Source organism: Bos taurus, chromosome 14, assembly GCF_002263795.3.
Source record: "Bos taurus isolate L1 Dominette 01449 registration number 42190680 breed Hereford chromosome 14, ARS-UCD2.0, whole genome shotgun sequence".
Classification (NCBI taxonomy): domain Eukaryota; kingdom Metazoa; phylum Chordata; class Mammalia; order Artiodactyla; family Bovidae; genus Bos; species Bos taurus.
Window position 1 is genome coordinate 77,354,177 of NC_037341.1, and position 23,304 is coordinate 77,377,480.

General features: G+C 42.2%; 1 protein-coding gene across 2 annotated transcripts in view; it reads right to left on the reverse strand.

The window, feature by feature from the left end:
• The window catches only part of CA13 (carbonic anhydrase 13), a 39,359-nt gene extending 21,771 nt beyond the window's left edge, over positions 1-17,588 (reverse strand). Inside the window, exons 1-3 of one of the 2 annotated variants that reach the window (XM_002692829.7) lie at positions 17,482-17,588; positions 12,333-12,530; positions 2,067-2,185 (exon numbers count right to left, since the gene is read on the reverse strand). In XM_002692829.7, coding sequence (XP_002692875.1) covers positions 2,067-2,185; positions 12,333-12,530; positions 17,482-17,518 — 354 coding nt within the window. In that variant the 5' untranslated portion in view covers positions 17,519-17,588. Of the gene's footprint in view, positions 1-2,066; positions 2,186-12,332; positions 12,531-17,481 lie in introns of those variants that run through there. The other variant, XM_059874509.1, reaches the window with a different exon arrangement.
• Positions 17,589-23,304: the final 5,716 nt, after the last annotated feature.

Here is a 23,304-nt window from a genome sequence, read left to right on the forward strand (position 1 = left end):
AAGTGTAGGAGGCTAGAAGGCTTAACCATAAAGCAATGCGACCAACTTGCCTGACCTAGGAAAATTACGACAGTGATGCAAAGCCAGCTCTCAATCCCCACAAAGCTTCTGAGATTTAGAAGAAGATGTCAAATTTAGAACACAAAACTCTAGGAAGCAAACACGAAAACTATTCAGTAGGTGATATAAACTGAGACGCCATGCAGATTCAGGAGTCCCACTTTCCACATTCCAGGCTTTTTTTTTTTTTTTTTTTGTCCATTTTAAACGTAGATTTTATTCCTCCAGCCCAGGGACAGGGCAGGTCACATACCCTAAGCACTCAGCCTCAAACAAAAGTGCTTTAGTAGGCAAAAAGGAAGCTTCGACTGATGGTCTCAGAGAGCAGCTGTGCACGCCAGTGGGAAAAGAAAACTGGAAAGAAGTCTGAATCTGAATCTCTGTCATCAGCAGGGCTATGAAAGCATACCTCAACTCCACAACTCAGTAATTAAGAGAAAAAATGAAGAAAAATTGAACATGGCTGGTAACATTGCTCTGTCTTGCTGAGACTACTTACAAGACGCAGTATCAGATCAGATCAGATCAGATCAGTCGCTCAGTCGTGTCCTACTCTTTGCGACCCCATGAATCCCAGCACGCCAGGCCTCCCTGTCCATCACCAACTCCCGGAGTTCACTCAGACTCACATCCATCGAGTCAGTGATGCCATCCAGCCATCTCATCCTCTGTCGTCCCCTTCTCCTCTTGCCCCCAATCCCTCTCAGCATCAGAGTCTTTTCCAATGAGTCAACTCTTCGCATGAGGTGGCCAAAGTACTGGAGTTTCAGCTTTAGCATCATTCCCTCCGAAGAAAGGGCTGATCTCCTTCAGAATGGACTGGTTGGATCTCCTTGCAGTCCAAGGGACTCTCAAGAGTCTTCTCCAATACCACAGTTCAAAAGCATCAATTCTTCAGCGCTCAGCCTTCTTCACAGTCCAACTCTCACATCCATACATGACCACAGGAAAAACCATAGCCTTGACTACACGAACCTTTGTTGCCAAAGTAATGTCTCTGCTTTTGAATATGCTATCTAGATTGGTCATAACTTTCCTTGATGCATTATATATTTTCACTTAAGTAGCTTTGGTTGAATCATACAATGATTCACTTTCATCTCATGGTAAAACTAGGTGTTAGCAATATTTAACTATAAACTTGAAGAATATTTAATTAAAACTTAAAGAATATTATGCTTTATCCTTTAACCAGAGGATTAGAAAAAGCAGAATATAATTAATGAATATCAGGTATAAGGAAAGGAAGTAACTCCCCAATGGAAAAAAACAAGTCAATGAACACTTCATACCAAGGACTTGAAGAATTAACAGAGACTGCATTTTAATACTTGAGGTTGTAGAGGTAAGGTAGAGTTCAGGAGAGTTTGTGACTTTACTTTTTGTCCCTAAAGGAATTTTGCCATTTACAATTAACTCTATAATATGGACTTTGCATGTGTGTACACAGTTGGGCCTGAAACAAATGTTTCTTTCCCTTCCTTCCACTTAATCTGTGTGCAGTTTATTCATTTCTAAAACGGGCACAATAACCCTAAGCTTTAAGGCTCAGAAGGGGCAAATTTGTGGCTCTCATGTTGATAAACTCTCATGCTGACACAATAAAGCAATTTCAGCCACTGAGATAAACGAATCTGGTGTAAGGAGAGCTGTCTCGTGCGTCCCTTAAATCCCATCACATAGACAAGCTCCGTGAATATGTATAACTGAACCACCCGAAACTAACAGCATCCTGGAACAACTGTACTCCCGTACTCCAATCAAACTTTTAAATGATAAGGACCTACTGTACAGCACAAGGAACTCTACTCAATGCTGTGCAATAACCTACTTGGGAAAAGAATCTGGGAAAGAACAGATATATGCTTGTGCATCACTGAATCACTTTGCTGTATGCCTGAAAGTTGCATGACATTGTGAATTAACTATATTCCAATAGGAAATAAAAATCAAACTAAAACAGAAGGGAACAACTCTGGGCCACGAATACAGGGCTGCTGACTCACCTCTGCAGCGTACCTCACGCCGTCCACCACATGTTCAGAGCCGTGATCATCAGTGGACCCCCAGTGAAGGTGAAACTGCCGTAACCTGTAGCTTCCAGTGAGGGGGCCCCCACGCAGAACTACACATCAATACAGTTCAAATTGTTAGCAGGAAAGAAAAACATGTGAATGTCCACAAGCCACAGCATCGTCCTGGATCATTCAACATCTCCATGTCCTCCAAGGGATTTTTTTATAAATGTGTCATTCAGTTTGCTGACAAGAATACAACTTTTAGGTATGCAAGGAATAAAACCAAGTGTTTTAAAAGGTTAGAGAATCCACAATAGATTTTTACAGAATATCTGGGAAATCAGATGCCTGGGAGACAGAATATTTGGGAAACAGACATGCTGGTTAGAAAGTAGAAAAACTGGGAGTTCATCGAGGTAAAGAATTGCTCTGTGAAATGGAGGCTGTCAGCCTCTTTAAATAAGAATGTGAAGTGTAAAGAGGCCCACCTTGAACTCGGTAGACCAGCCCAGCATTCCAGTCTGAGAACAGGCCTCAGTGTTAGAAGACCTGGGCTCACACTCTATTTACTGGGTCGTCTTGCACACATCCTCTAGTTTTGAAACCTCAGCTTTTATGTCTATAACTTCAAGAAGAGTATACCTCCTCCTAATGCTGCTGTGAAAACAGAACAAAAACTGGAGGCAAAGCACTTATCACTGCCTGGCAGAGAGGCAGCAAGCCAGACACGTTAGCTGTGGCTGCTTTTTCACTGTGGTTACAATCACTACAGAAATTGGCAGAGTAAACACATCTTCTATACTCGAATCCCATCCTCTTGGAGAAACATGAAACACAAAACAAAATTAACTCTTTTAAATTAATCCATCACATCTTTGTCACTTTGGCAGAGTATATTTTAGTCCTTTGCCTCAACACATATGATCTCTAAAACCATGCCAACAGAATCATATCTTAAGTATAAGCTTCTTAGTAGAAAACAGTCCTAAACTGTCTCCTCCCAATTAATCTTTATTGGGCAAATCTTCAAAGGATATGTGAGGATAAGAAAGCAGGGTAGGCTGATTACATCAAAAGCACAACTAATCTTTCATCAACACCAGTAGGCTTGAGTGTGGATCCGTGAGGTGCAGCCTTAAACGGTAGCTAATTTAAATGACCCTCCTCTTCAGAAGAAATATATATACATATATATCTCAAAACTCATCAAGAATGAGCCACCTCATATAAGCAGCAAAAGATGTTAAGCAGCATCATGAAGTTTTCTACAAACAACAATAAATAAAAGACAAAACAATTATACAGAGTGAAGTGAGTCAGAAAGAGAAAGACAAATACTGTATATTAACACATACATCGGAGACGGCGATGGCACCCCACTCCAGTACTCTTGCCTGGAAAATCCCATGGATGGAGGAGCCTGGTGGGCTGCAGTCCATGGGGTCGCAAGAGTCGGATACAACTGAGAGACTTCACTTTCACTTTTCACTTTCATGCATTGGAGAAGGAAATGGCACCCCACTCCAGTGTTCTTGCCTGGAGAATCCCAGGGACGGGGGAGCCTGGTGGGCTGCTGTCTATGGGGTCGCACAGAGTCGGACACGACTAAAGCGACTTAGCAGCAGCAGCAGCAACTAAACTGTGCCATCTTTCAAAACTCACTTAAGCGTGCGTCTATGGGCTTCAGCTCTTGTCTATGTTTGTAATTGTTTGACTATTTTTAATTAGGAGATTGGACTGAATGTTCTTTAACTTCTACGATCCCCAAAACTGCCTAAGGAAAAACAAATTGGGGGCATATGTAATAAAATCTTTTGTAAGACTGAATGGTTGGGACTTCCTTTAGATTCATTTATGTCCAGATTTCTTTAAGATAGATAAAGATCGTTGTGTTTCGAGCCATCTGAAAAACAGAAGGGAAGAGAGAACCACTTACACCACACTCTAGAGCTCACTCTTCTGTTACTCTGACACAAAGAGCAAATTGTAGTTTCACCTCCCACTGGACAGGAGGACAGAGGCTGTCTGCTGGGGTCCCTGCCACACCCTCACCCAGCGGGGTAACCATCACAGGGGAGATGAGTGGTAAATATTTGACAAAGGAATGAATAAAATATTTTATTTGTATGTAGACAAACAGTTTCAAGGATGATTCACAGATAAATTAGTTTAAAAGGCACATTTCCCTAAGTGACTCCATACAGCATGGATGTAGCGGCATTTCAAACAAAAAGAAATCAACACTCCTATTGTCTCTTTTTCCCTTGCTGTTGCATAAGACCTGAGCCGAACCATGAAGTCTTTCCTTCACATATAAAAAGCGGATGAGAGAGCCTGAGGGATCAACGCAGAATTAACTTTGGAAGAAGATGCAAACAAGCTGGCTCAGGAAACGACAGTGATATAAAAATCACACACACGCTATCAGGGAATGTCCAAGAACACTGGGTAATCTCTTGAAAGCTTGCTCTGAATCCAGGGTCTAAAAGCCAGATTAGCACAACTCTGCTTAGTTACGCAATGGAGACCGCCTTACTCTATATGTATCTGGACTTTGTTTCGATTAAAATGTCCAACCTGGGACTATGGTCAGCAAATGTCTAATCACGAAGACCATTCTCGAGGAGCAGTGCTCTACCGAAGAAACACAGAGTGGGAAAAAATGAGTCCAAATACCAAGGCTCATCACAAGTCTTGAGATGGTTTATAAGAAAACAGCTAAACAATGCTATAAGATAAATAATGGTGACAAAAATTATTTTTAATGAGGCTGATTTAGTGTTTGCAGAAGTCAAATTATTCATCTTACTTTTCAACCTAGATGAATAAATATAGTATTGTTGCCATCTTAAATTTTAAAATTAGCAATTATTTCACCCAAATCATATATATATGATCTCCAGGGGATCTTCCAGACCCAGGGATCAAACCCAGGTCTCCCACATTACAGATTCTTTACCATCTGTGCTACCAGGGAAGCCTTATACATGTATATATGCCTCCAATAAGATTTTAAAAAACTATTTCAAGTAAAACTCATATAAGAGGTCTATACTGATTAATAAAGCAGGGTTAATTTTAAAGTTTGGGAAATTGTAATAACTTAGTAGATAGATATCAGTCATTTGCTATATGCTGCAAAGACCAACGAGAAACGTACACATTATTCAGTTGAACTTAACTTTTTTAAATTGTTAGCACACAGTAGTCAGTTGCCCAAAATGACAAGCAAGGCTGGCAAAACAAAATTAAAAAAAAAATTTTTTTAATCAAAACACTTATCTGTTAACGCATTTACTGTCTATCTCGCTAGAATACAACTCCCCTGAGGGCAGCACTGACCTCCTTCTCCTGGATAACCAGTGTGGATGACAGTGCCCGGGTCAGTGAACCTTATAAAGTAAGAAAGAGAAGCACTCCTTCACAACCTTAAGTCCGTAAGGACGCTACTGAATCAGCCGGGGCACCGCTAAAGAGCAAAGTCTTAGGACCCGGAGAATCTAATGAACGTCGTGGCCTGGTCGTGGTGGGGCGAACAGCTCCCTGAAGTAAAAGTAAATGAACAGCACGCTTATGTTTTGGTTGGAATCTAGGAAAAGAGGAAACAGAGAGCACAAATCCACCAGGATTATAGCAAGAGAGAGAGAGAGAGAGAGGAGACAGGAATGGTCCCAGCTGCTGGGGCTTGAATTCTTTCTGGATCCAGGAAGTCTTCACAAGTCTGGCTTCCTCTGCTCTGAGCACATGCACGTCAACTTACTCTCCGCTCACTCATTCATACAGCAACCCTTAAGAGCTTACAGTGGGCCAGCAACTGTGTTTGGGGTAGGAACACATGAGCAGCGCCATCTCTGTATCTTGGCTGGGAAGGGGTGGGAGAGCATGACTAAGGTGTGCTCACACGCCCCATAACTGCTCCTGCTTCTTCTTCCTTTTTAATGTGTAATTTGAGATCCTGTACACTTGGTTGACTTTGGGCAGTTACCTAGAACTAGATAACAGGATTATAACTGAGACACTGACAATTTTTAGAGTTGAAAAATCAAACTACAACCACTGAATCCACCAAGTGACTGGTGTTCCTTTGTTGTTCAGTCACTCAGTCGTGTCCGACTCTTTGCGACCCCATGAATCACAGCACACCAGGCCTCCCTGTCCATCACCAACTCCCGGAGCATACTCAAACTCATGTCCATTGAGTTGGTGATGCCATCCAACCATCTCATCCTCTGTCATCCCTTTCTCCTCCTGCCTTCAATCTTTCCCAGCATCAGGGTCTTTTCCAATGAGTCAGTTCTTCGCATCAGGTGGCCAAAGTACTGGAGCTTCAGCTTCAGCATCAGTCCCTCCAATGAGTATTCAGGACTGACCTCCTTTAGGATGGACTGGTTGGATCTCCTTGCAGTCCAAGGGACTCTCAAGAGTCTTCTCCAACACCACAGTTCAAAAACATCAACTCTTCGGCACTCAGCTTTCTTTATAGTCCAACTCTCACATCCATACATGACCACTGGAAAACCATAGCTTTGCCTAGATGGACTTATGTCAGGAAGTAATGTCTCTGCTTTTTAATATACTGTCTAGGTTGGTCATAGCTTTCCTTCCAAGGAACGACTGTCTCTTAATTTCATGGTTGCAGTCACTGACTGCAGTGATTTTGGAGTCCAAGAAAACAAAATCTGTCACTGCTTCCACTTTTCCCCCTTCTATTTTCCATGAGGTGATGGGACTGGATGCCATGATCTTAGTTTTTTGAGTTTCAAGTCTCCTTTTTCACTTTCCTCTTTCACCTTCATCAAGAGGCTCTTTAGTTCCTCTTCCCTTTCTGCTATTAGAGTGGTGTCATCTGCGTTTCTGAGGTTGTTGATATTTCTCACGTCAGTCATCAATCGTAATACCAGCTGTGATTCATCCAGCCCAGTGTTTTGCAGGATGTGCTTTACCTATAGGGCTTCCCAGGTGGTGCTAGTGGTAAAGAACCCACCTGCCAGCACAGGAGATGTGGGTTCGATCCCTGGTTCAGGAAGATCCCCAGGAGGAGGGCATGGCAACCCTCTGTCCATGGGCAGAAGAGCTTCACAGGCTACAGTCCATACTGTAGCAAAGAGTTGGACATGACTGAAGCGACTTAGCACAGCACTGAGTCACTTTGCATATAAGTTAAATAAGCAGAGCAACAATATACAGCCTTGACGTACTCCTTTCCCAGTTTGGAACCAGTCTGTTGTTCCATGTCTGGTTCTAACCGCTGCTTCTTGACCTGCACACAGGTTTCTTAGGAGATAAGCAAGATGGTCTGGTGTTCCCATCTCTTTAAGAATTTTCCACAGTTTGTTGTGATCCACACAGTCAAAGTCTTTAGCATAGTTAATGAAGCAGAAGTAGCTGTTTTTCTGGAACTCCCTTGCTTTTTCGATGGTCCAATGAATGCTGACAATTTGATCTCTGGTTCCTCTGCCTTTTCTAAATCCTTTTGTACATCTGGAAGTTCACAGTTCACATACTGCTGAAGCCTAACTTGAAAGATTTTGAGCATAACTTTGCTAATATGTGAAGTAAGTGCAACTGTATGGTAGTTTGAACATTCTTTGGCATTGCCTTTCTTTCAGACTGGAATGAAAACTGACCTTTTCCAGTCCTGTGGCCACTGCTGAGTTTTCCAAATTTGCTGACATATTGAGTGCAGCACTTTCACAGCATCATCTTTAGGATTTGAAATAGCTCAGTTGGAATTCCATCACCTCCACTAGCTTTGTTCATAGTAATGCTTCCTAAGGCCCACTTGACTTCACACTTCAGGATGTCCTGCTCTAGGTGAGTGACCACACCATCATGGTTATCCGGGTCATTAAGACTTTTTTGTATAGTTCTTCTGTGTATTCTTGCCACCTCTTTTTAATCTCTTCTGTTTACCATTTCTATTCTTTATCGTGCCCATCTTTGCACAAAATGTTCCCTTGATGTTTCCAGGTATTTTTAAGAGATCACTAATTTTTCCCATTGTATCGTTTTCCTCTATTTGTTTGCGTTGTTCATTTAGGAAAGCCTTCGTATCTCTCTTTCTATTCTCAGGAGCTCTGCCTTCAGTTGGGTCGGTCTTTTCCTTTCCCCCTTGCTTTTTGTTTCTCTTCTTTCCTCAGCTTTTTGTAAAGCCCCCTCAGACAACCTCTTGCCCGTCTTGTATCTCTCTTCCTTTGGGATGGTTTTGGTGGCTGCCTCCTGTACAATGTTACAAACCTCTGTCCATAGTTCTTCAGGCACTCTAACAGATCTAATCCCTTGAATCTATCCATCACCTCCATTGTATAATCATAAGGGATTTGATTTAGGTCATACCTGAATGACCTAGTCGTTTTCCTTAGTTTCTTCAACTTAAGTCGTATTTGGCAATAAGGAGCTCATGACCTCAGCCACTGTCAGCTCAAGGTCTCTTTTTCTTGCTGACTGTATAGAGCTTCTCCATCTTCGGCTGCAAAGAATATAATCAACCTAAGTTTGGTGTTGACCATCTGGTGATATCCATGTGTAGAGTCATCTCATGTGTTGTTGGAAAAGGGCATTTGGCATGTGCTATGACCAGCATGTTCTCTTGACAAAACTGTTAGCCTTTGCTCTGCTTCAAGGCTAAACTTGCCTGTTATGCTGGGTATCTCTTGACTTCCTACTTTTGCATTCCAATCCCCTATGATGAAGACATCTTTTTTGGTGTTAGATCTAGAAGGTCTTGTAAGTCTACATAAAACTGGTCAACTTCATTTTCTTCAGCATCAGTGACTGGGGCATAGACTTGGATACTGTGATTCTGAATGGTTTGCCTTGGAAGTTAACCGAGATCATTCTGTTGTTTTTGAGACTGCACCCAAGTACTGCTTTTCAGATTCATCTGTTGACTATGATGGCTACTCCATTTCTTCTAAGGGATTCTTGCCCACAGTAGTAGATATAATGGCCATCTGAATTAAGTTTTCCATTTCCCATTCATTTCAGTTCACTGATTCCTAACATATCTATGTTCACTCTTGCCATCTCCTACCTGACCACTTCCAGTTTACCCTGATTCACAGATCTAACATTCCAGGTTCCAGTGCAGTACTATCCTTTACAGCATCAGACTTTACTTTCACCCCCAGACACATCCATGACTGAGCATCATTTCCCCTTGGGCCAGCCGCCTCATTCTTTCTGGAGCTGTTAGTAATTGCCCTCCACTCTTCCCAGTAGCATACTGAACACTTCCCAACCTGGGCGGCTCATCTTCAGTGTCCTATCTTTTTGCCTTTTCAGACTGTCCATAAGGTTCTCGTGGCAAGAATGCCAGAATGAGCTGCCCTTCCCTCCTCCAGTAGACCATGTTTTGTCAGAACTCTTCACTACGAGCCATCTGTCTTGGGTGGCCCTGCACGGCACGGCTCACAACTTCACTGAGTTACATGAGCCCCTTTGTCATGACAGGGCTGTTATTCACTATATTCTAAGAGCTATTTCACCTTTTAAAATTTCAAAATTAGTATCACAGCCTATAAAAAATTCAATGTTTGAACAATGAATAATCCACCAATGTTTAAGCTATTTATGTATCAAATGGTAAATATTAATTGATTGCTGGTGGTTTATAATTTTATTGAGATTTTGCCTATATAGGGCTTCTCTGGCAGCTCAGACAGTAAAGAATCCGCCTGCAATGAAGAAGACCTGGGTTCAACCCCTGGGTTGGGAAGTTCCCCTGGAGAAGAAAAAGGCAACCCACTCCAGTTTTCTTGCCTGGAGAATCCCCACGGACAGCGGAGCTGGCGGGCCACAGTCCACGGGGTCACAAAGAGTCAGACACAACTGAGCAACTAAGCCCACCACCTTCGCCTACATATAGCATAATGCCGTATCACGGTATTTTCCATATCCTCCAAAAAAATCATCCCCCAAAAATATGCATTTAACTGAAACTTCCCTGGTGGCTCAGATGGTTAAGCATCTGCCTACAATGCGGGAGACCTGGGTTTGATCCCCTGGGTTGGGAAGATCCCCTGGAGAAGGAAATGGCAACCACTCCGGTACTCTTGCCTGGAAAATCCCATGGACAGAGGAGCCTGGTAGGCTATAGTCCACAGAGTCGCAAAGAGTCGGACATGACTGAGCGACTTCATTTCACTTCAATTTAACTGAAACATACATTTATTGGTTACTTTCTGTGCTAGGTGCCATGCTAGGTAGATGAGTAAGACACAGCTGTTGCTCATTTTAGCTGAGTGGAAAGAAACAGCTGGCAGTCACAATGCAGTGTGGGAAGTTCTGTAGGAAGGAGGTCGGGGATGTTCCAGGACCTGACTGGAGGAGCCAGCCAGGTGAGATTCCCAGAGAGACGGGATCCTGTCTGGTTTCAGAAAAACCAGACGCTCCGGTGAGAACACTCTTGTCCTTCCTCATCTGATTACTATTTCCCTTACTATGGCCGATTGGAGTTCTTCCTCTGAAATTCCTTCCTGGGTGAATTTCGTGTCCACCTGTCCCCCTTTTATAGGACCATTAAAATTCTGAAAGGCAGCTCCCCCAGGTTAACCTTGGTTGTGCAGCAGCCCAACCAAAGAAGCCCCGCCAGGACTGTGCAGAAAGCTTTCTGCCTGTGGTTCTGTGACTGGAGGGATTCAGAGTTAGCTTGGGGAAGAACTGCTTCTTTACAAAATGGAAACTGCTTTATTCAAATTAAAGTGACCTGCTACAGAAGTATCTGTGTTTTTTATCGCTTGTATTAGCTATGGTGGTCTCTACCTTTTAAATAATTTAACCCCTCAAATCACCATGAAACATCCCCCTCATTTATCGTGAGAAAAAAAGAATGAGAATCATGACCTATATTTATGCAGCTTCTGGATCAGAGGAATACAAAGCCCCTTATGGTGATTTCCAGTTAACCCTGGTAATCTCATTAGATAGCAGTGAGACCCTCGCTTATGGGTGAAGGCACGTGCTACCCATCACAGACCCAGTGTCAAAGGTGGAAACAGACAAACTGATTCCACTGATTAACCCAAGGTAGAGGGAAAATGAGAGAGGAAGAGAGAGGGGAAGAGAGGGAGTGAGAAGACCCAGATCATCACTGCACAAATTAGAGGAAGAATTTTTCATAACTAAGGTTTTTATGATGAAGTACAAGCTAATCAGTTCTTACTCTAAAAGTCGGAATGGATAGCCTCAGTTTTTTGCTTGAGATATCATAAACAGTATCAAACTACTATAGGGGGTATAAACTTTGTACTTAGAAACCTTGGACTACTATAGTGTACCTACCACATCAATCATGTCTGTTAATATGGGTTCATAAAGTTGAGGGCTTGAAATACAATTTAATAAATGTAAAAAGTGACGTTGCTTCTCCCCTCCCTTACGCATTTACTAAAATGTTCTGATGAAAATGAATCACTTTTATGAAGTTAAGAAAGATGAGGAAGAAATGGAATGGGCGTTTCATTTTTGCTAACAACGTAACATTATATAAACACATGAAGACCTTATTACTTATCTAAATCTAAGCTTAATGACTAAATGGGGGATTCCCCTGTAGTCCAGTAGTTAGGACTCCAGGCTTCCACTGAAGAGGGCCTGGGTGTGATCCCTGGTTGGGGAACTAAGATTCCTCAAGTCAAGTGGCAAGGCCAAAATAACGAATGCATGAAGACTTCTAAATAAGGATTTTTATAATCTAACTGTATTTTTCATTAATAAATACAGCATCATCCTAACGTTAGACTAAAAATAAAATTAAAAAATTATCAGAAACCTTTAAAGGTATTCCAAAATATGATTCTAATTTTCTCTTTCATCTATTTTTAAACTTGGTATCATCTATTCTTTGGGCAAGAAGTATACTTGAAGGAGGATTAAATGTTCGTTTTCAGGAAACGCTCTTTTCTACTTCATTCAGTTAACAAATATACTAGTTTTTGTTTTTTTTTCCGGTTGGCCCATTATTTATTCACAGTGTGAATAAATAATATCTTATCCTGTGAACTAATCAAACACAACTTTATTACAAGTTCTAGCAGAACACTAACAAGGAACACACAAGTGTTTCAAATGTGGAAGATAAGAATGAGCCATCCACTGATTCATGCTGATGTTTGGCAAAAACCAACACAATCCTGTAAAGCAATTATCCTTCAATTAAAAATAAAGAAATTTTTTAAAAGAGAAGAAGAACACACCATCCAATCATTCAAACTCCTCACCCCCAAGCAAGAAAAAAAAAAAGGTAACGCCAACCTGATTTGTCGTCCGTGTCGTCAAAGTCAACGTTGAAGGAGTGGCCACTATTACTGATGATTTTAGCTGAGCTGGCATCGTACTTGATACCAAGAGGTCGGAGGGAAGAATCATATCTCACTTCTTTGGTTTTAATCTCAATCGGAGATTGTTGATCCCCATCAGCAATAGGGAAAAATTCATTCCAATGAACAGGACCTTCAATACACAGGACCAAGCAAAAAGGAAGCAGTAAGTTATTTCGTTCAACCAAAGGCTTGTTGAGTACCACATGCTGTACTTGACTTTGACGAAAACACACAGATGAGTAAAAAACGACCTTTACCTTCAGGACTTTAACATCTAACTGTTTTGCTTCATTTTACAAGATCAAGTATTTGGTCTTGCATACTTTATTGCATACTTTATTATAAGTATGCAAACCTCTTGGTTTGCCTGAATTCATCTTCAGAGTTAAACTCACCCTTGTTGACAAAAGAGTATGTAAGTTTCATAAAGTACTTTGCAAATGCCTTCTATCAAACTAAAAACAACAGCACAGTTCATCACTGAAAACAGCCAGACTCAGTCTCAGCTCCAGGAACGAACTGTGACCATGCCACAGGCCAGGCTCATGAGCTAAAAGAACTAACGTCTCGGAGAAAGCGGTCTAGTGAAGAAAGGGTGTCGTTCTTTCAAATGTTCTTCCCACTTCTCTTCATTCACTGTATCCCTGGGTATCACCAAGGCCTCAATTTAATTTCCTGTAAATAATGTGCAACAGACAAACTAAGGAAATATATAAATTTTTCACATAGTATAATCCATATAAAATGACTCCACCATATCAGGAAATGTAATATGGTTGGTTTTCTGCAATAGAGTCAAGTAACAATTTATTTCTCTTTCTATATTCCAGAAGGTCCTTCCACGGTTGTTTTGCCAATACTACATTTGAGTTCCCACTCAAGGAACAACTGTCATCCCAGTTCTGCATTTATAGTCAAAATTGCATTAAGTTCCCAAATTAAGCATGTTTGGTAAATTGAGGTGAACCAAAATCAACAGCAAGACGCAACTTCAAATAAGCTCCAAGCTAGCCTCCAGACTTTACAGGTTAGAGGTTCTTCTCACCTTCTCTCCTCTGCCTGCAATTCGCACAACCTCTACCAGGCCAGTAGAAAAGGCTGCTGACTAAGCTTTTCCCTGCTCACTAAGCAACTTACTTGATTTTTCTAAAACTCAAGTACTTACTAAAATGACACAGCATGACAATGAATTAAGCATTTGCTACTGACAACACGAAATATTTTTTTAAAGATAAGATTTAGAATGAAATTTCAAGAAGTGCAAATATATCAGAGTTATCAACAGCTTCAGTCTAAATCAAATGTTCCTTCTTATTCATCTTCTTTGCAAAGGAGATAGTATAAATTCTTTACTTCATACATGCATCAGGTATAAAAAGTCAGAACACGAATACAGAACCACACACATAACTTAGACGTTGTTCTCTTATGAATCATACACTTTGGACTTGGAAGCAACTTGAAAACCAAAATTCTTTGGTTACATCTTATTACAGGAAGGTGCTGCTGCTGCTGCTAAGTCACTTCAATCGTGTCCAACTCTGTGTGACCCCATAGACGGCGGCCCACCAGGCTCCTCTGTCCCTGGGATTCTCCAGGTAAGAACACTGGAGTGGGTTGCCATTTTCTTCTCCAATGCATGAAAGTAAAAAGTGAAAGTGAAGTCTCCCAGTTGTGTCCCACTCTTAGCGACCCCATGGACTGCAGCCTACCAGGCTCCTCCGTCCATGGATTTTCCAGGCAAGAGTGCTGGAGTGGGGTGCCATCCCCTTTTCTGAGGAAAGGTACTACATTTCCTTATTTACTAGGTACTGTCATTCACCTTTCTAGCACTCTTTTTATAAACAAGCCAGTCCTTTTCTAATGTGAAAAAAAAAAAAATGTTCTATTTCACTGCCCTCAAGTATGCATTAACCTATTGAGAATCAGACTTCAAATATACGTGTGTGTCATAGTATGTTGTTAACTATTTTTCTAATTAGGAAAGAGTTTCTTTCTACTCTTAGTCCCTTTATGCTTCTATTTTCAGTTCTTTACAGCCAGAACTACTTTTTAAAACAGAGGCAAACCAAAATAAAACAAAAATAATATCATTTTGCATCAGTCAATATTATCTATTAAACACGATGGTATGTTCATTTCCCTGCCTCTTAAAAACACCCCTTCCTCTTTTATAAATTCTCCATAACATGCAACTTTGAAACTCATCTAAACACAGGTGTAGAGATACATGGTAGTTCTTTCATTGATTCAGGAACTTTTGAAGACCCTTGGAGATGTGTAGTTTTCCATGACTGTCATGTTTCCTAAACCAAACTAATAAAATTGTCAAAGATTCCTGGAAGAAGTTCTCAGTCGTCTGTGAAGGTGGTGGCATCTTCCGATGCCTCCCCTTCTGATGTTCCATTTATCATTGCTACTATTCCCAGTTTGCTTCCTTTAATCTCCGCATTCACTGCTTTTGCCAGTCTAAACTGAAAACAAGCAACAGAACTTGCCCAGTCAGGAAACAACATATGAATAGGATTTTGCCAAAGTTGATCTACTTAAAGGCGTGGTCCTCAGAAAGCTACTGAATTAAAATCAGGGAGTGTTAGTAGTATCCAGCTCTTTGCAAATCCAGGGACTGTGGCCCAACAGGTTTGTTTGTCCGTGGGATCTCCCAGGCAAGAATCCTGGAGTTTCATTTCCTTCTCCAGAGGATCTTACTGACCCAGGGATGGAACCTGGGTCTCCTGCATTGCAGGTGGATTCTTCACTGTCTTAGCCACTGGGAAGTCAAAAGCAGAGAACAGCCCTACAATTCTTAGCGGAAATATAAAATAATTCCTTGTTAATGGCTTTTCTACAAAGGATCTTTCTTTTATGCTTTCAATTTTTAATTTTTTCCTCCAGTTTTATTGAGATGCTATTGACGTACAGCACTATGTAAGTTTAAGGTGTACAGCATGACAATTTGACTTACAATACATAACCCATGATATGATTACCACGAGTTTAGTGAACATCAATCACCTCATATGGATACAGAATTAAAGAGCAGACAAAATATGTCTTCATTGTGATGAGAACTAAGACTCACTCTCTTAACTTTTATACATAACATATAGCAATGTTAACTATATGTATCATGTTGTCCATTAAATCCTTAGTACTCAGTTATTTTATAACTGGAGTGATCACCTTCATCCAGTTCCCCCCTCCCACTCACTCTGGTAACAACCATAAATCTGGCCTCTTTCTCTATACGCCTGTTTGTTTCTGAAGCATAATTTATCTACAACACGATGTTAGTACCTAGTACACAACATAGCGATTTGATATTTTTATACACTTCAAAATGACCACCATAAGTCTAATTACCATCTCTCAGCACACAAAAACATGACATGATGTTTCACCACATTCCCCACTCTGTACATTTCATCCTCATGAGTCATTTATTTTGTAACTGGAACTCTGTACCTCTTAATCTCCCTCACACATTTCTAAGATGGGTTTTTAAAACTTCAGATGCACTTCACTGGAACCAATATTTTCTAACCTATTAAAGAGTAATCAATATTCATTGATTGAAAATACCCTTCCCTTCCTAATCATAGTGAGGGCACTGTTAAACCTAGAAACTATTAAACAGGGAAGATCCCCTGAAGTAGGAAATGGCAACCCACTCCAGTATTGTTGCCTGGAAAATCCCATAGACAGAGGAGCCTGGTGGGCTACAGTCCCTGGAGTTGCAAAGAGTTGGACAGGACTGAGCATGCAGCCACCCAACTATTAAATAACAAGAAAAATTATTCCAGCAGAGGGAAATTAAAAGAAATTTCAATTTTCCCAAACATAAATTGAAGATTAGCAAAATGTAAGACTATAATTGTAGTCTCACTCAAAGAGAAATCCACCTAAATATATTTTTCATTATTAAAACTCTCACTTGCTGCCATTTTTCAACTGGCAAGTTTATCATAGTCTCAAAAATGCTACAATTAGAAATGAAACTCTTCTGTTTCTTTGTGAAAGTAAGCTTTCTATAAAACTAAGTGTATACTACTGCTCAATAATATGCATGTTGATCCAAGGAAAGTATTATTACTATTATTATTCACAGATCTAATATTGAGAGTAAGACTTTCTTGGTGTCACTTTGCACATAATGGCTATTTGAAATAATCAGTTTAATATAAAAATAAGAAAAAATAGTTTACTTTTGATAACTTAGAATATACAAGAAGAAAAGTATACATATTATTAACTGTTGCTCCCACCAATAAACATGTTTTGACCAATGCTTTAAAATATCAATGATTCGTTGCTAACCGCCAGTCTCTGCAAGAATGAGTGGAAGGAGAAAGAAAAAGCGTGGAAAAGTAGTTTAAAATATAACTTCACTTCTCAAAAAGAACCTAAAATCTTGCTAAAATCAGCAGTTCCAGACAACTACCTGCAGGCTGCTGGGGGACCGTTAATAGTGACCGCTATTAAGAGACCTGCGGGGCGCTGGGGCCAGGAAGACGACTTGAATCTCAGTGCCGCGATTCAAGTCATTAAAATTTCTTAAGTATATTCTCACATCTTGGCCATGATTTGCCTCCCCTAAATGAATAACGAGTTTAAAGGAGCAAAAAAGCAAGCTTGTCCTCAGCTCATAGAAGTCTGCCGTCAGATCTGTTGTGAACTGCGAGCCTTTGACGGGTCGCTGGTTACTGCTGGGGGCAGCTCTCCGCTGGTCGAACGCCAGGGAGCGGACGCGTCTGAAGGTGGGGGGCCGGGGTGTGTGGACCGGGGTCACCCCCGGCGCTGTCCGCGTCTACACGGCGTCCAGACTCCCGCAGCGCCCGCCCCCCCGCCCCCGCGGTCCCCGGCGCTGTCCGCGTCTGCACGGCGCTCAGCCCCCCGCGGTCCCCGGCGCTGTCCGCGTCTGCACGGCGCTCAGCCCCCCGCGGTCCCCGGCGCTGTCCGCGTCTGCACCGCGCTCAGCCCCCTGCGGCCCCGCGCTCGGCTCCGCGGAGCGCCGCTGTCTCCAAGGAGGACCCCAGAAGCCCCCCGGCGCGCGGAACCCCGTCCACCCCCTCCGGGCTCACCGTCGCGCTCGCCGTAGCCCCAGCTGAACCCCGACATGGCCCCTTGCGGCGGAGCCAGCGGAGGGCGGCCCGGCTCCAGGCCCCGCGGCCCCGCCCGCCCTGCTCCGCCCGGCCCTGCTCCGCCCGCCCCGGGGCCGTGTCGGGGTTCAGCTGGGGGCGCCCTGGAGCCGCGGCCGGGCGCGGGGCGCGGGGCCCGTCCGGTCGGTTTGATCCAGGGGGAGAGACTGTGCTCGGCGGGGAGGCGGGGGCAGCAGACGGAGAGACGGAGAGGGAGGAGGGGAAGGCTGCCCGGTGGGCTGCTTCTGAGCAGGGGTCCTGCTGGAAGGGAAGGGCTGCCCCAGGGCCGTCGGGGACCGGGGAACCCCCCGGGCTGTTTAATGCAGTTTCACTTAATGTTCAAATGCAGTGTAGTTTATGAACAGATTTATGCAAAGAGCTTCGTAATTGGCATGAACCCCAAGGCGATGGCACCCCACTCCAGTACTTTTGCCCATGCACGGAGGAGCCTGCTAGGCTGCAGTTCATGGGGTCGCGAAGAGTGGGACACGACTGAGCGACTTCACTTTCACTTTCATCCATTGGAGAAGGAAATGGCAAGCCACTCCAGTGTTCTTGCCTTGAGAATCCCAGGGACCGGGGAGCCTGGTGAGCTGCTGTCTGTGGGGTTGCACAGAGTCAGACACGACTGAGGCGACTTAGCAGCAGCAGTAGCAGTGAAGTTTCTCAGTCGTGTCCGACTCTTTGTGACCCCATGGTCTGTAGCCCGCCAGGCTCCTCCGTCCATGGAATTCTCCAGGCCAGAATACTGGAGTGGGTAGCCTTCCTTTCTCCAGGGGATCTTCCCGACCCAGGGATCGAACCCAGTCTCCCCAACTGCAAGCTGACGCTTTACCATCTGAGCCACCAAGGAAGCCCCTAATTGGCATGACCCTTGGGTAAACCCTGATAGTTCAGTTGGTAAAGAATCTGCCTGCAATGCAGGAAACATTGGTTTGATTCCTGGGTCAGGAAGATCCACTGGAGAAGGGATAAGCTACCCACTCCAGTATTCTTGGAATTCCCTTGTGGCTCAGCTGGTAAAGAATCCGCCTGCAATACGGGAGATCTGGGTTCCATCCCTGAGTTGGGATGATCCCCTGGAAAAAGGAAAGGCTACCCACGCCAGTATTCTGGCCTGAAGAATTCCATGGACTGTGTAGTCCATGGGGTCACAAAGAGGCGGACACGACTGAGCGACTTTCACTCACTCACTGCATAAAAGAATGTTTGAAAATCTTTCATTTTCTCTTGCCATCCACGTGGCTGCTGCATAAAGTGGTAATGGCAGGTCCCCGGAGGTCCAGCTTTAGGAAACCGCTCATTGTTCAGGGACCACTAACTAAGGCTCAGTTTGAAGTGTTCTTTGGACTTGAGGTAGATGCTCTGTGGTCAGCCAGTGGCTCCTTCTGCTTGTACAGATCTTAATGAGGCTAGAATGCAGCGGCATAGAAGAGAATGCGACGAAATACAATAAACGATGCTTCTTTTGCACCTAGGAGAAGGCCAAGGCTTTCGTATTCCATATTCTGTGGCATAACTGGATTCATTTATGCCAATAATATAATAGGAACCAGACTTTCAAGAATAAGGTCTAATCGATATTCATTTTTCACCACAGAAGACAATATTCACACATATATGGGTACATACGGGGACTTCCCTGGTGGCTCAGACGGTAAAGCGTCTGCCTACAATGCGGGAGACCCAGGTTTAATCCCTGGGCCAGGAAGATCTCCTGGAGAAGGAAATGGCAACCCAGTCCAGTGTTCTTGCCTGGAGAATCCCATGGATGGAGGAGTCTGATAGGTTACAGACCATGGGGTTTCAAGAATGAGACACGACTGAGCAACTTCACTTTCACTTTTCACTCCCCAGGTGGTGCTGGTGGTAAAGAACCTGCCTGCCAGTGCAGGAGATGCAAGAGATGTGCATTCAGTCCCTGGGCCAGGAAGATCCCCTGGCGGAGGGGATGACAACCCACTCCAGTCTTCTTCCCTGGAGAATCCCATGGACAGAGGAGACTGGTGGGCTACAGTCCACAGGGTCGCACAGAGTCAGACCCAACTGAAGTGACTTAGGACGCATACATGGGTGTATATAAGATATAAAAGTATTTATAACATAAACATGTGTAAGATACATATAAGTATCTTAAACCTATTTAAGAATGTTGTCTTGAAAAGTTAAGTCTGGGTTACTCAGCTAAGTGCCCTAAGTCTACTATAGATATAGTTGGGGATATTATGAATGTTGTGAAGAAGATTGTGAAAGCTCAAAACTCCATAAGCCACCTTCTCATGGTGTCCTTGTCTCAGATCAACTGTCTCGTATTTTACAAACTCAAGGATCCTCTCTGTAAGGAGCTTGGTGTCCCCGTTTCCAGCAACTCAGATGACTTGGCACTTCAAGGTTAATGATGGTCTATCTGGTCAGTTCCTAGTGCTCAAGAATAATCCTTGGATGAATGAATAAATGAATGAATGGACCAAAATTGTTAAAGAAGTTCCAATTAGTGGGCTTAAAATCCTTCCCAAATTGTTCATTTCACTGCTTAGGTTCACAGTGTCCTCTGGCTTGAATTTATTGTGTACTCTATCCAGTTTTCCAAAAGAGCAAGCTAACCATTGGAATCAGACTGCCGTTTACAGATACTGGTTAGATAATCCGTAGAACATCCGCACAATCAGCTACTGTCGATATTTGAAAAGAATGAAGAAGATCTCCATGAACAGAGACAGGGTGAGTCCTGGGACAGATCCAATGGGGGGAAAAAAAGAAGAGGAAAAATAAGCAAAGGTGCAAAAGAATGTATGTAGTATGCTACATTTTCTTATCTTTAAAAAAAGAAAAGAATTTCAGACTATCTGGGTTAGGTTGGGTAGTTACACTGAAAGGAAGTGATGGGAAAGAGTAGGTCACGGAGCACGTTGATCTTTCTGTCGACCATTCATAGGTCATGCGTGGGACTGGCCGTGTCTTGCCACGCCGTCAACCTTAGATTTGTGTGGGGTGACACCGCTGTTTATGGGCCGGTCTAAAAGCCCTGTCAAGACCAGGAAAGTACTATCAGCAGAACTTCTGGGTGAGGACACGTTACGTGTAAATGACAGTTGACCTGCCTTTTGTCATTAAAAAATATCAGTGGTTGATTGCATCTTCAAGCCTCCTCTTTCATTCTGGATCACTATCAAGTGGAAAATAAGGGGCTTATCACACTCATAAGCTCATACCTTGGTTATCTGTAGCTTCAGTTCAGTTCAGATCAGTCACTCAGTCGTGTCTGACTCTTTGCAACCCCATGGACTGCATGCAGCATGCCAGGCCTCCCTGTCCATCACCAACTCCCAGAGCTTACTCAAACTCGTGTCCATTGAGTCGGTGATGCTATCCAACCATTTCATCTGTAGCTTAGGGAATGGTATTCTCACAACCATCTGCTGGATGATAGAGGCTGACCTTCTAAAGATTTTAGCTTTAACTACTTTACCAACTGAGCTATCAGGGCTTCCATGGGTTGGGAAGATCCCCTGGAGAAGGGATAGGCTACCTACTCCAGTATTCTTGGGCTTCCCTGGTGGCTCAGCTGGTAAAGAATCTGCCTGCAGTGCAGGAGGCCAGGATTTGATTCCTGGGTTGGGAAGATCCTCTGGAGAAGGGAAAGGCTACCCACTCCAGTATTCTGGCCTGGAGAATTCCATGGACTATATAATCCATGGGGTCGCAAAGAGTTGGACATGACTGAGTGACTTTCACTTTAACACAAACATATATAAAACTATTGTATTTTCCTTCTTTAGTAAATGATACTAAAATAATCATGAGCTTCCCAGGTGGCTCAATGTTATAGAATCCATCTGCCAGTGCAGGAGACTCAGGAGACATGGGTTCAATCCCTGGGTCAGGAAGATCCCCTGGAGAAGGAAATGGCAACTTGCTCCAGTATTCCTGCCTGGGAAATTCCAGGGACAGAGGAACCTGGTGAGCTACAGTCCACAGACTGAGCATGCACCCACACATACATATTTGCAAATTTTCTAAAAAAAAAAAAAAAAAAAGTATAAACCACAAATTACCAAAAACAGTTCCCTATAGCGGATGGCTGAGGATGGGGTGTAGGTATAGAGATGAGAGTGAGATTTCTCAGTACATCTTTTTAACTTTCTGGTCATACATGTTTTATATTTTCAGAAAAATTAAAGATAAAAAGCAAAACCTAAAATTGAATTTTGGAAGAAACTAATGAACTTAACTGTATATTAATGTGATAATGTAATGACACAGAAAAAAAAGTATGTTTTGAATAGAGTACTCTGGTTGTATATCCTTAGTAGAATATATTACATACTAAGAAGAACAACAAAACAGTCTTGAACTTTACTGCCAGATTTAATTTTGATCATACTGTTAGTGTTGTAATTGAGAAATCATTTTTGTGTACACTTCTTATGTTAAGACCAATAAATAAATATATTGTTTTCCACATTGATTTTCATTCTGGCTAATACAAATATGAAATGCAAAAGCTAAGATGAACACTGTGGTACTGGATTTGAATATTCTGTTCACTGATGCTGAAAGCAATAATACCACAATGACAGGGAAGCTAAGAAAACAAACTTTATAGCTCATAGTTTATGGACCTCTTGTAAGGCTGAATGCCTGATTTCATATTTGCAACTTTGCATTCCTCTTTTTAAAAAAGACAGGTTCCAAAATTATTGGGTTGGCCAAAAGTTTCATTCACTTTTTTTGTAAGATGGCTGTAGTAGCACTTAGTTGTCTTTGACTTCATTTACAGCACTTCATACAGTACCATTTGGTTGTCTTTAACTTCATTTGAAACAATTTTGTAAGTTGAATTGTGTCAACATACATTTTAAAAATTATCAAAATTGGTGAGTGTTTGTGTAGCCATTAATATTGAAGATGGAAGAAAAAAGTAACATTTTCAGCATATTATGCTTCATTATTTCAAGAAAGATAAAAATGCAACCAAAATTTTTAAGAAAGATTTCTGCTGTGTATGGAGAAGGTGCTATGACTGATAAAACATGTCAAAAGTGGTTTGTGAAGTTTCATGCTGAAGATTTCTCACTGGCAGGTCAGATAGTCCTGTTGAAGTTGATAGTGATCAAAATCAGACATTAGTTGAGAACAATCAACATTGTGCTGTGCAGGAGATAGCCAACATACTCAAAATATCCAAATCAAGTGTTGAATATCATTTGCACCAGCTTGGTTATATTTATCACTGTGATGTTTGCATTCCACATAAATTAAGCGGAAAAGAACCTTCTTAACTCCTATTTCTCTATGTAAACATAAAGAAAACATTCCATTTTTATGGATTAAAGATCTAAATGTAAGACCGGAAACTATAAAACTCCTAGAGAAAAACACAGGCAGAACACTCTCTGACATAAATCACAGCAAGGTCTTCTATGACCCACCTCCCAGAGTAATGGAAACAAAAGCAAAAATAAACAAATGAGACCTAATTAAACTTAAAAGCTTTTGCACAATGAAGGAAACTATAAGCAAGGTGAAAAGGCAGCCTTCAGAATGGGAGAAAATGATAGCAAATGAAGCAACTGACAAAGAATTAATCTCCAAAATATACAAGCAGCTCATGCAGCTCAATTCCAGAAAAATAAATGACCCAATCAAAAAATGGGCCAAAGAACTAAACAGACATTTCTCCAAAGAAGACATAAAAATGGCTAACAAACACATGAAAAGATGCTCAACATCACTCATTATCAGTTCAGTTCAGTTCATTTCAGT